Here is a 14,292-nt window from a genome sequence, read left to right as displayed (position 1 = left end):
CTCAAAATTTCTGGATCTGTTAGTGATCACTCTGCATAGTTAGGTAAAATAGATTTATAAGTACGTTTCTATTGGTAAAGACTTGTAATGGTCCAACTGATTCTGGTGTATCAATATTTAGGGCTTTCTTTTGTTCTCTTTAAAACGTAGGTTTAACGTCTCGCTGTATACATTTTAAGATATAAAGTCTGCTTTTTTTTATTCGTTTATAAGTTGGTAGCTTCCTGTTTTCCTCTTTCCACCATTGCCATCAATAATACCATGTACTAACGAGTCCGTGATTTCATTACCTTATTTGACTAAGTCTCCTTCTCCCTTTTATCTCCCTTCCTCTGTCACACCTACACACACATATACTTTACACATGCACAGTTATACATTTTCACTCACACTGACTCTCTCTCCCTCTCTCTCTCTCTCTCCCTCTCTCTCTCTCTCTCTCTCTCTCTCTCTCTCTCTCTCTCTCTCTCTCTCTCTCTCTCTCTCCCTCTCTCTCTCTCTAGCAATGGTTCCAAGTCACCCACCAGCAACATCAATTCTGTCGATAATCGCTGCGCCCCTCTCCCCCCAACATCCCCCCCTGCCTAGTCTCTACAGCCCCACCCCCGCCCCCCTTCACTCCCGTGTTTCGCAATGATAGAGTAAACATTACAGAGATAATTGAGCAGCGTGTGAGTGGATTACAGACCAGGGTACTCACGCTTGAACCCTGCACTTGCATTCCATTCTAAAGCCGCGCTTTTGAATCGACAAAGTGTCCACTCTTGGCTTCTACGTAATCTGACCTTCGACCTGTGCTGCCCAGGTCAGTATGACATAGTGTCTACCACGCACGCCAGCATTTAACTAACTAGATTCTATGTATCAATATGTAGATCTATATATGCCTGTAGTCAGCAAATTCTAGAATAGTTTCCACACTGCCTATACTAATTGTCGCAACAGTATAAATTCCCAGAATCCTCTAGCTGTCTTGAACAAAGGGTGTCAAAAGTATGACTTTGCAGCGCCGCCATTTTGACGCTAACGTTTTGGCGCCTGACCTTTTTTCTCTTTCTGATTGAAAGTGTAGTAATCTGTGCACAGTCTGGCTTGAGGCGCTGTCGAGGTTGTTGTTTTTTTACTAATAGAAAATGATTTTAATTTCAGGTTTCCCTGGGCGCCAATGGTTCCATAGCCCCCATTGTAAACAGTTTGTGTTTCTTTAATTCCGAAATGCTTGGGGGAAAAAAACTTATGGTCGTCTTTCGTAATAGTTGTAATATTTTTGTATATAGAACTAAGACATAAAACAGAAGAGTAGATTTTTGGCATCAAGTTTATCATTATTACTAATGACAACAAGGAAACAGGAAGCTTATAATTGTTACCAATGACAACAAGAAAACAGGAAGTATATAATTGTTACTAATGACAACAAGGAAACAGGAAGTTTATAATTGTTACCAATGACAACAAGGAAACAGGAAGTTTATAATTGTTACTAATGACAACAAAGAAACAGGAAGTTTATAATTGTTACCAATGACAAAAAGGAAACAGTAAGCTAGTTTATTCTAGATATTAATGACCACAAGGAGACAAATGTTGGAGATCTCTAGGTTTAAGAGTGATCTTCTGTGAAATTTTGATTCATGCATTACCTCATCTACTTTGGTAATTAATTATTTTATTTGATACCGACAATGGAAATTAATCCATTGGTATTTACATATATAGCTAAATATGTAGGGTTTCTTCTCCTTATATAATTTGTACCGCTATTTCTCCCACACGCATTATCGGATCAAATGATACTTTTAAAATGAAGCAATTGTTTATTGTACCTAACAAAACATGAATCGACTAAGTAATTAAATAATTAGTCATTTAATTATTGGTAAAAAAAAAATAATTTTGTTTCATATCGAAAACGAGAAATAAATTCTACATTATTGAGAGATATAGTTGTAAGTTAGGAGTTCTTCCCCTTAATAAGCTTTGTTTTTTTTTTATAATTTTTTTTTAATTTGCTTGTTTTGTTTGTGTCGTGGTACACTTGTTTGTGTTAGTTTGTCTCCATTAACTCAGTGAGACGTGAACGTGGTCACACCGAAGTCGTCCATTTTCCATAAACGACAGACATTTATTTTTCTGTCGTTAAAAAATAAATGAGTTCCAAGAGATATTTTCTTGGTCATGTAAATGAGATGTAAAACACACAAATAAGCGTTGTTCTTTATTTGTCTGTCGTTTTTATAAACTTCTCTTCAGTTGACGCAATAAACTTGTCAGCGGTTGATATAATAGTATTATCTATAATGTAATGCTGTTTTAACTTACCTATCTGTTATTGTTATAAAACGGTCAACTGTTTAATGAGTATAATATAATCATTTGTATGGTTATAATGTAAGCACTATTATTGTTATAACCTAGAAAGTAGTATTACGATTTGTCTAAAGTTATATACAATTTACTTTTTAGATCAGCTGGTTATGGATGAGTGAAAAAGTATGTGACCTTCGAGGGCGTGAGTTCGAGTCCCTTTGAAGACTCGTGAATTTACGTTACGGATCTATATGTATTACTGTTACTGTATGGAATAAATACAACCTCTAAGTGGAAATAAAAAATTAAACATATTCTGACAAAAAGCATTATAAATTAGTTTAAATAATACATTCGTAAAAGTTGACTTAACATGAAGCTTCAAACTTATTAACAACTCATGCTTATTATCTTCCCATGTGTTTATACCCTCTTTAATCTGAACTTTTCCAAAAGACAGTAAAGAACCAGAACCTGTTTCTGAAAGGAGACATTCTTATTTATAACTCCCTTGGCTATTTTTAGTTGTATTGAAAGATTACTGTTGTTTCTCGAAATGTAAACACGGTGTGCGAGATGAACCAGAGTCGTCCTACGACTGAAGGAGGCCAACGACAACAACAAACACGGTGTTTATTGTTTCTATAACCGTAACAAGTATAATAACAATTACATGACAAATAGACATTCTAGTGCCCGTTCCTTTCTGCTAGATACATGACCATTTGTTGGTCGTTGTGCTGGCCCTAAGAGACCCTCGTTGATCATTGACGACATAGATACATTTCATTTACATCTCTGGGTGCCTGGTCGTGGGGTAAGCGTTCTGGGTTCGAACCTTGACCGGTTGCATCCCCCACCGTCCTGCGGAGGTTTGGCTTAAAATTATTTCTGTGGTCACTTACTGGTCATCTACTAACTGACGTATACTAAGTGACTATCACGATATCCATTTTCGTTGATTCATTTGATACATTATCGACATGTATAGTTAGTATAAAATGGTCATTCATTGGATATTCATTGTCCTATTTGGTCAACAAGGACATCGCCTGACCAGCTCGACATTATTCAGTCAGTGATCCATCTCTCTGCTACTAGGGACAATAACTCTGTCTAGCGATCAATAATGTCTTTGGATCAAGAGTCGCCGGACATTTCCTATTCCGTTCTTTTCCATTTCTGAGGTTGTTTTCGCTGCATCATCAGAAGAGAAATAGTTCAGGGCAAAACGTTCTCTGTTCAAATATAAAAGACTGATTCAGATAATGTCACTTTTTAGGATGGCCCTACGCTAGGAAAAGCCTATATTGTTTTTGTGTTGTCCGTCTGTCACGTTTGGATATAAAAAAAACAACAACAGAAAACTCACTGTAGATACAGGGTCGTTGCCTCGTGGGGCCGTAGTTCGAGACATCTAGTAAACTGACCCGTTGTAGGCGTATTCATCTTAAATCGTCGAACTTGAATAAACTGGAACAATTTTTTTAAGCAAAACTGTAAATTTTGTGAACAGTATAAACTCAGCTTTCAATTTCAAAGTAGATGTATAATTAAATTGAATATAACTTACTCTATAAAGCAAAAATAAAAAGAAAAATTTTTAAAAAGAAAAAAAAAAAAGAAACCATCTAAGGGGAAGAACTCCGCATTTACAGAAACATTTATCAATTCTGTAAGATTTATTTTCGATATAAAAATAAATTTAAACAAAATATGGCTCTTTATATAGCGCTACTTTTATGCTTATATACAACAAAATTAATTAATAACCCTCTATTTACTTATTGTTGGTCATTCTATCATGTTTTTTGTTACGAACAATAATAATGTGCAAAGTTTTGACTTGATCCGAAAATAAAACATGGGATAAATAACGTTATATGTGAGTCTGGAGGCCTTCTTGAGAGCTCTTCAGCTACTTTCCCCTACGCCAGTGAGGGCGAAATGGCTTCTTGAGTTGAAATTTTCCACCCCTTTTTATAGCCATCGCAATGATATACCATCTTGTATTTGCATCAGAATCTATTTAACCTACACAACCAAATTATCAGCCTAGCTTTTGTCACGATTACATCAGAAACACACTCACACATTGCATCACACTCACCTCTATCGCGATCAGAATACATGTGACATCTATTTTTAGTTTTGCAGCTGCGTACTCTTTTGTTTCAGCAATTTAAACTTTCTTAATAAAAACAACATTTTTTTTTAAACGGCTCAATGCTTTAAGAGAGAGAGAGAGAAAGAGAGAGAAAAGAGAGAGAGAAAGAGAGAGAGATAGAGAGAAAAAAAAGAGAGAGAAAGAGAGAGAGACAGAAAAAGATAGAAAGAAAGAGAGAGAAAAAAAAAGGGGGGGGGGAAGAGAGAGAAAAAAAAAGAGAGAAAGAGAGAGAAATCGAATAAAGTTACCAGAAAATTTACTTTCCACATTTCCATCACTTTGTTATACAACATTCACTTCATTTTCAGACTTATTAGCAACAAAAAAACGACATCCCAACCCTCCCCCTGCCACCCAGTAGATGGGATTATGCCTTATTACGATTCGCGCATTAAAAACTCTGACGTCACACAATTTATGAAAGAGTAAATTAATTTCTTCACAAATATATTTTTAGTTATTTCCCTTTTGCCGATCGCTCAGTGTTTGCGCGATGCACTATAGCTGAACGTTGAATAGTCCTCAAGATGTGTATTACTTGGCATTGAGTGGGTTGTGCTGTGGTCGTGCTGTGGTGCTTCATTTCCACCATTTCTCGATCCGGATCCTATAAAAATGTGCATTCGGTGCATCTATAAACTGTTCGGTCTGAGGTCGAGCGGCTCTGAGGATGACATTCTTCAGGCCAAGTATCCGAAGGAGAAGCTGAACAGCGGGGAGCTCCGGAACGGACAGACGAGATATGGCGGGACACCCAGCCCTCGCCACAACATGGAGCTCTCCGACAGGACGAAACAGATTAAGAAGGATGTTTATGAGCGGGCGCTAAAAGAGAAAGCACTTCCGGTAAGTTTTTTTTTCATTGAGCTCCTCCATTTTGTTTTCTGACGTCTAACCTTTCACCTCTTAGGAGACTTAGAGAGTATGGATGTGGCTTAGAATGAACAGAAACATTATTCTTTTGTTTGAATTTTTTCGTTTAACAAAACTTTTTATATTATCTTATCAATTTTAGACTTTTCTTTTTAAAAAAGAGGATGAATAAATCCTAAGCATGTCTATTTGCTAATCTAGTGGAGCATGTCGATTAGAGACATTAATTCTACTAATTTATTGGTTTTACTGTCTGATTCAGGCAACCCGCACTATGCTCTAAAGACGCTAATAAGAATGATAACCTAACGTCCGTTCCAAAATTACAGAGTGAAATCAATAAAGATTTCTTCAAAAAATATTAAGTCGATGCGTTAGTTTAACATCTATAGGTAAACATTTGTATTCGAATTCGTGACGAACATTTGTATTCGAATTCGTGATTTTCCATCATTTTAATTAGTCTTACGACTTTTTGAGACACGAACATGTTTTATAAGATCAAACTGACGCGCACTATAAGAGATCTACTCTAGCAGATTCTTTAATTGATAAATATGATAATCAAATAGCCCAGTTTACCATTAGATCTATGTGTTGTCATGTATGTGTTCTACAGCAGTGGTCAGTTATGTATGTATTGTAAAGCAGTGGTCAGTCATGTATGTTTTATACAGCAGTGGTCAGTCATGTATGTATTGTAAAGCAGTGGTCAGTCATGTATGTGTTGTAAAGCACTGGTCAGTCATGTATCTATTGTAAAGCAATGGTAAGTCATGTATGTATTGGACAGCAGTGGTCAGTCATGTATGTTTTATATAGCAGTGGTCAGTCATGTACGTATTATACAGCAGTGGTCAGTCATATATGTATTGTAAAGTAGTGATCAGTCATATATGTTTTATACAGCAGTGGTCAGTCACATATGTATTATACAGCAGTGGTCAGTCATATATGTATTGTAAAGCAGTGGTCAGTTATATATGTATTGTACAGCAGTGGTCAGTCATGTAAGTATTATCATGACGTAACTTTATTGTCTAATATGTATTGGTTACGCCCCTTATGTCACTTAACAATTCTACAAGACACGTTTATTGTATAGTTATTTCTTTATATAAGAACTTTAATTAAAAAAATAAATCTATAGTCTCTCTATATAACCTGTATGCCTCTTGGGGTTTTAATTTCAAATGGCGGGTTAAACTTGTAGTGAGACAATATCATAGATCATAGTGAAGGAAAGTGAATGTCACCAGATCCCATATCATCCATTAAACCAATTGGCTCTAGACGACTGCCCTTAGCGTGATAGTGTCTCTTCAATACTAATTGATGATTTTTCAAAAGGTTTAGATAATAGTGAACAAATAGATGCTATCTTACTAGATTTTTCTAAGGCTTTTGACAAAGTTCACCACCATAGTTTGCTTAAAAAATTAAAATATTTCGGCATTAATGGTCCACTGCATCAGTGGATTAAAGACTTTCTGATAGGGAGAGAACAAACTGTAATAATAAATGGCTCTAAATCAACACCGATAACAGTAAACTCAGGTGTACCTCAAGGTACAGTCTTGGGTCCACTACTATTTTTAATTTACATAAATGATTTACCAAATTGCATTAGTTCAGGAACAAAAGTCAGATTATTTGCAGACGATTGCATAATATATAGAACAATAAAAACAACACAAGACACAGATATTTTACAAAGAGAATTAGATGAATTACAGAAATGGGAATCAAATTGGAGCATGTCTTTCCACCCAGAAAAATGTCAGTTGTTAAGAGTAACAAAAAAACTAAAACAAATTAATTCCACTTATCTTATTCATGGCAAACCAGTATCACAGACTAAAAACGCAAAATACCTAGGTGTTATAATAAATGAAAAACTATCATGGAATCCACATATTGATGAAACTACAAAAAAATCAAACAAAGCATTAGGATTTATTAAAAGAAATTTCTATAAATCAAATAAGAACATAAAACTAAAATGTTACTTAACCTTGGTTAGGCCAATAATAGAATATGCATCCTCCGTTTGGGACCCCTCAACTCAAGAAAACATTAAGAAACTGGAACAGACACAAAATAGAGCAGTGAGATTCATAACAAACGAATATTCACATTTGACTAGAGTAACACCTTTAGTAAAATCACTAAATTTAGAAAGCCTTCAGGACAGAAGGCTCAAAAGTAAAGTAGCAATCATACATAAAACACTGAACCATAATCTTCAAATACAAAAACAAAATTTAATAAAATACTCTGAAAGACACAAAGATAAAGGCACATTCCTCGTCCCATATGCTAGGACAAATTTGTACAAATACTCCTTCTTCCCTAGTGCTATTAGAGCATGGAATGGGTTGCCTGAGCTAGCCAGGAAAACCAGTGACTTGGCAGAATTTAAGTCATTGGTTAATATGCATGACTAAATGCATGACGCGTAGGACGTAATCATCTTCTTTTTTGAAGTAACGTCTGTATTATATAAGATAAGATAAGAATACTTCCCAAACTTTTTCAACTTCACTGTTCTGTTGTTATTGTTTTTCTCTCTTGTTTTTTTTTTTTTGTTTTGTTTTGTTTTCCATTCTTTGGATCCACTGTTCCTGTCAACCTTATCTTGAGTTATCTTCCCTCTCGCGTGTTGAGTTCCATTGTCTCATACAGATAAAATACAAACTTTTTTTTCACATTTTTTTTTTCTTTTACTTGGTCTTCATGATGTTTGAAGGAGTGTTTGGGTTTGGTCATCGCTAGTAGGTTTTTAATTATTGACGTGCCAACAAAAAATGGATTTCTTTGGTTTCCTGATGAGTATCTATATTTTCTTGGGTCTTCCTTCATGCCATTAGCCGAGAATCATAACATTTCTCAAAGATAATTTGCACTAATCTCATTTTATGATTTCACGTTTATATAATAAGCCATACAAATACTACATTACATTAATGGCGTAGCTATGGTGGGGGGGAGGGAGGTCCAAATTTAGCCCCCCCCCCTCCGAGTCCCCACTTGAGAGGGGGCGCCCAAATCAAATGAGTATCCGATGTTGTTTTTTTTACATTATACATTAAGCCAATGACATGTAATCTTGCTATTCATGTTGTTATGTAAATTAGTGAGCATGTTACATGTATTCCACACATTAGACTTATCTATTTATTACGTATATTATCTCATGTCATAATGTCATATGTCAAAATGCAGGGGCCCATGAAGAGGCCAAGCCCCCCCCCCCCCAAAATCCCTTGCTACGCCACTGCATTACATTGTTAATTTTGGTGTCATGTTGGGGGAGGGGGATTAGGAATGTCTGGGAAAAGGGGGTACAATTGTAATTGTTTCCTCAGGGCGAGTTGATGCCTCTATTATCCTCTGTTTAATAAATTTCACGCTTTTCTTGAGACAGTTACCAAAAGAAATGAGGATATATATATAGAGCATTGTAAAAGTCAGAGAGAAAGAAAAGGAAGGAAAAGAAAAAAGGAGATAGATAAAGAGATTGACTCTTTACAAGAATTCTTTGTCAGGCTATTTAAAGAGATTTGCTCTTTACAATAATTCTTTGTCAGGCTATTTAAAGAGATTTGCTCTTTACAAGAATTCATTGTCAGGCTATTTAAAGAGATTTGCTCTTTACAAGAATTGTTTGTCAGGCTATTTAAAGAGATTTGCTCTTTACAAGAATTCTTTGTCAGTGCTATTTAAAGAGATTGGCTGTTTACAAGAATTCTTTGTGAGCGCTATTTAAAGAGATTGGCTCTTTACAAGAATTCTTTGTCAGCGCTATTTAAAGAGATTGGCTCTTTACAAGAATTCTTTGTGAGCGCTATTTAAAGAGATTGGCTCTTTACAAGAATTCTTTGTCAGCGCTATTTAAAGAGATTGGCTCTTTACAAGAATTCTTTGTGAGCGCTATTTAAAGAGATTGGCTCTTTACAAGAATTCTTTGTCAGCGCTATTTAAAGAGATTGGCTCTTTACAAGAATTCTTTGTGAGCGCTATTTAAAGAGATTGGCTCTTTACAAGAATTCTTTGTCAGCGCTATTTAAAGAGATTGGCTCTTTACAAGAATTCTTTGTCAGCGCTATTTAAAGAGACTGGCTCTTTCCAAGAATTCTTTGTCAGTGATATTTAAATAGATTGACTCATTACAAGAATTGTTTGTCAGCGCTATTTAAAGAGATTGGCTCTTTACACGAATTCTTTGTCAGTGCTATTTAAATAGATTGACTCATTACAAGAATTGTTTGTCAGCGCTATTTAAAGAGATTGGGTCTTTACACGAATTCTTTGTGAGCGCTATTTAAAGAGATTGGGTCATTACACAAATTCTTTGTGAGCGCTATTTAAAGAGATTGGGTCATTACACAAATTCTTTGTGAGCGCTATTTAAAGAGATTGGGTCATTACACAAATTCTTTGTCAGCGCTATTTAAACTCTGGTCGTGCAACCAGTTGAACACGTGCGTAAAATGAAGGTCAGGTGGTCGCCTGTAATCGATATCATTGTTACTCACTTGTCCACAACTCCCTCTCCTCTCTCTACCCTCCTCATTGACACCCTCCTTCATCATATCACTTGAAAGAAATATTTAAATCATGATTTTTTTTCCTTCTCATAAGTGGGTCACACTCAGGCTTACACACATATGTACCATAACATGATAACACTCTGTTAAGCCCAACATGTGTGTAACAATTGTTATATACAAATATATGCATTACCTTACATGATTTACAGAGATTTACAATACATGTATGTATATAACCTGAGCTTGGCCTGCGTACGATAACTTATAACTTTCTGTACATTTAATGCCTACATATTGCTATCGATCTGATTGGAAAGCAAGCTGTCACAGCCTCTACTAACTCATGGTAAGGAACATTTGAGGCTTACGTTAATTCTGTTATCCTAACTGTTCTTGTTTACATAATAGTTCTTTTTGTTCTAGTGTTTTGTTTATGTTCAAGCAAGTCTGTTTGCTCTTGTATTTGCAAACTTTACGCCTTTCAATTAAGCGGCTTGTCATAAAGGGAACATACACACCTGTTTCTTTAATACTAAAAACCCATAGGGTAAAGGAGTCTACAGCCGTGATATCTAAACTACGACCCGCTGGCCATATGCGGCCCTTCTAACATCCTGCATAATAAGGCTGTTTAGACTTAGTTCCATTGCACTTGGAGCTATTTTGTTTCTCGCGATGTGACCCGTGACTGGTGTGGGGGGAATTTATAAGGCCCCCTGGCTGGAAAAGGTTGTCAATCACTTGTCTAAATATCTAACGCTGACTAGATGCCCTGACATTCTGACATTTTAAAGATGTTAGTTTTGATATTATCAGACAATAATATTCTAAGCTTCTTGAACAAAAGTGGCTTTTTGAAATGATTCTAGCAAAAATAAACTTACAAAATTAAACCTCTGTATTTAATGATATAAACATAAACTGATATTTTACAAAGATATTTTTTTCTCTTTCTGGCTTCACAATTATTCTAAATTTAATATTAACAGATATTCCAATATTGCTACAATTGAGGATTTTTTTCCCGAGACTTCGTAGTTGATCGAAATCAAATTTTGTGTTTCTATGTGGTTTGCATTCAGGCATGTCAAACACGGCGTTTGGGGGCCGCATGCAGCCCGCTTGGCCACCTAAAAAAATTATCAAAATAATGTTAAATTATTACGCTGGAAAATAAGAGATGACTAGCTACTTGAATTGAAAAATAGCATTTGTTAAACTGAAAATTGAGTCTGCAGTGAAAGCAAGCTCCATTTTGTCAAACTTAATTGCAAGCCATAGCAAATCATTTAGTAAATGTGATTTTATTAACGCGTGTGTCGTTTAAGCCAAAGTATTTTGTCCAGAAAAGGTGAAAGCATTCCAAGAAATAGTGTTAACTAGGAGTACTGTGGCAGATGGAGTCAATGACATGCTAGTCAGCTTGCGTGAACAATTAAAGAACAAAATAGCTGATTTTGAATTATTTTCATTGGCTCTCGATAAGTCAACTGATGTTGGTTGGCCATATTCATAAGGGCCTGTGACAGGAATTTTGAGATACAAGAAGAGCTACTTGGTCTCTGTTCTGAGCATAACAACACAAAATGCGAGGATGTTTTTGAGAAATAACAGGATGTGATATTGTAGTACAATTCTGTTCTGTGGCATTTTACGTCTCGAGAGACGATCTTTTCCCTTTGCAACTTCTTGTGTGACAAAAGAGGCCAATCCTTGATACACAGCTACGATCGCAGGTTGGGCATATGTAATCACCAGGCGCCGTTGCATTTTCACCCTTCTTTCTGCTTCTGTTGTGTATGGCATTTGCAATCTGAGACCCTTCCTTTATGCTCATTCTCCTTGTGGATCTCCCAGTGCCACCTCTTCCCAGCTGCTAGTGTCGATTTTGAAGAACTTCATGTCTCGTTTGCATACATCCGTATAACGTAAAAATTAGTTAATTGGGCATAGACATGATATCTTCTCTACGACTACTGCAGGAGAAATTCAGAGAGAGACAGACCCCTTTACATTGTTTTTGTTAATCTGACTAAAGCCTTTGACATGGTCAGCAGAAGTGGCCTTTTCAAACTCCTAAGGAAAATAGGTTGCCCTGCCAAACTACAGAAGTTCATTGAGTGCTTTCATGAGGAAACTAAATGTGTAGTACAATACATCTTTGGTAAAGCTAGCTAGTCTAACAACGGAAGGCGCACCAACCATGAAATGAAATGGTTTTGATGCAAAGCTACTTGCATAAATAAGAGAGACTGATGCTAATTTTAAATTTGCTCATTTTCAGTAAGCCATTCACCAAGAAACATTCTGAGCACAACAATTACAGTTCCATCATGTCATAAGACCGGTTTCAGTCGCTATCAATTTTATTGGTGCCCGTGGCTTAAATCCTCGTCAACTTACAATGTTTCTGGATGACATTGGACATGAATTTGATTGTGTTCCCTACTACACAGAAGTCTGCTGGCTCTCGTGTCATAAAGTATTGAAGAGATTTTTTGCACTGCGTGAGGAAATTGTATTGTTTCTGAACATGAAAGATGAACCTGTTGAACATTTCCAAACTGACGAATGGGTTCAGGTATTGGCATTAGTAGTTGATCTCACTGGTCACCTGCAAGACTTGAATTTGAAACAAAATTGTCAAAACAGCGTGTGATCAGGTGAAGTGCTTTCAAGCAAAATTACGACTGTGGATAAACCAAACATGAAAAGACAATCTTGTTCACTTCTCAACGTGTCAGGAACTAAAAAGATTAAATACGGCTGCAACATTTGGTAAATATGTCTTACACCTGGAATCGTTAGTAAATGCTTTCAATGACCGTTTTCGTAGATTCGTTTCATAAGAGCAAGAATATTCGTTTTTCGTATCTCCATTCTCATTTGATTCTGAAAATGCTGCTGGTAATGTGCAACTAGAGCTGATAGAATAGCGGTGAGATTCTTTGTTGAAATCAAAGTATATAGAATTGGCTGTGCCAAAAATTTACAGTTACTTACCTGAACAGTATGTTGAATCGCGGAAATTTGCAGCCAGAATTCTAGCTCTGTTTGCATGCACTGATCTCTGTGAGCAGTTCTTTTCCATAATGAAAGCTACAAAAACACCTCATCGTTCGAGATTATCTGATCAAAATTTGTCATCAGTGATGAAAGTGTCAGTGGCAAACAAGCTTCAACCAGACATAAAAAAAAAGTGTATCTCAGAAAAGATGTCAAGTATCAGGACAAAGAAAATAATGTGTTATCATGGTAATTTCTAATTACAAAGTAGCACTACAAATTTAGCTAACAATGGGACAGGTATGCCATTAATTATTGTATTCTATTGTATTATTTCTAATTTACATAAAACATGTAGGCTATTTTTGCTGCGGCCCCTCAGGTCATAGTAAGTTTTTTATGTGGCCCATACACCTTAATGATTTTAATTATGTAGACATCATTTCATAAAAAAGTGGAATGCTTATTTCCAAAACGCGGTTGGGTAACTTTTTTTTAGTGGGGAGAATTTTCTTCTAACTATGGATTCTGTAATTTATGTATACATTTTTTTTTATTTTTAAAGGAAACCTCAGAATTTGCGCTATTCAATTTTAGCTTTATCAATATTATAGCTTTATCATCATAGGAACCCTTGGGCCTCTTTTCTGGGCTTTTTTTTACTAGTAAGTTCTCATAATTCAGTAGCATAAATTTATCTGAAGATTTTGATTGACATGCTCATAATAAGAGAACATGTCTTTTGTATGGTTAATTGAAAATTTTATTGTTATAATATAATTTAAAATCTTAATGAATGTATTTTTCAGCTTTGTTATGCAAAAAAGTACATTTTATTGCATTTACGTACATACTATTATCCCAAGTACCTGCACTCCAAACAAAAGGAAAAATAACATTCATATTATTGTTTATACTCTTTAAAAAAAAACAAACTCTACTATTTCTAAAACAACGACAATTACGAGAGTAGCATCCCTTTTTTATGGTATATACTATATATAGACTTATAACTAAAACTAGAAAAATTGGGAGCCATCTTAAGTTATGCTCAGATACTGACAGTTACTTTTGAAGCATCTGAGATATTCAATCGATAGATATGTTGAGTTTTATGGTCATCATAAATACGAGCATTTTGATGAATGGTCAAATAAACAAAAAAATGCGGGTTATTAGCACAAAAGTGATCTGTTGCTTAGGCCAGATCAGAGGAGCGACATCTTCCTAAAACACACGCTGGGCAGGATTTTCCTATTTTCAGTTTGACCATAGGCGTATCTACTGATGGGATAGAGTAGGAACCCACTAAAGCCTGGAAATCTTTGAAAGTGGGAGAAAAATGGGAAAATAAAAAATAAATTTTTCGGGGGAAAAAATAGC

At 35.6% G+C, this 14,292-nt stretch overlaps 1 protein-coding gene across 7 annotated transcripts in view; it reads left to right on the top strand.

The window, feature by feature from the left end:
• Window positions 1–14,292, top strand: part of LOC106078264 (synaptotagmin-7-like) — a 465,097-nt gene that overhangs the window by 327,517 nt on the left and 123,288 nt on the right. The window contains exon 2 of one of the 7 annotated variants that reach the window (XM_013239127.2): window positions 4,935–5,323. The exons of the other annotated variants lie outside the window; for them this stretch is intronic. Within the exon in view, the coding sequence (XP_013094581.1) occupies window positions 5,093–5,323 (231 nt within the window). The 5' untranslated portion in view covers window positions 4,935–5,092. The remainder of the gene's footprint in view (window positions 1–4,934; window positions 5,324–14,292) is intronic. 7 annotated transcript variants of the gene reach the window in all.

This window comes from Biomphalaria glabrata, chromosome 6, assembly GCF_947242115.1.
Source record: "Biomphalaria glabrata chromosome 6, xgBioGlab47.1, whole genome shotgun sequence".
In the NCBI taxonomy this organism is placed as follows: domain Eukaryota; kingdom Metazoa; phylum Mollusca; class Gastropoda; family Planorbidae; genus Biomphalaria; species Biomphalaria glabrata.
This window is presented reverse-complemented; position numbering and strand designations above follow the sequence as displayed.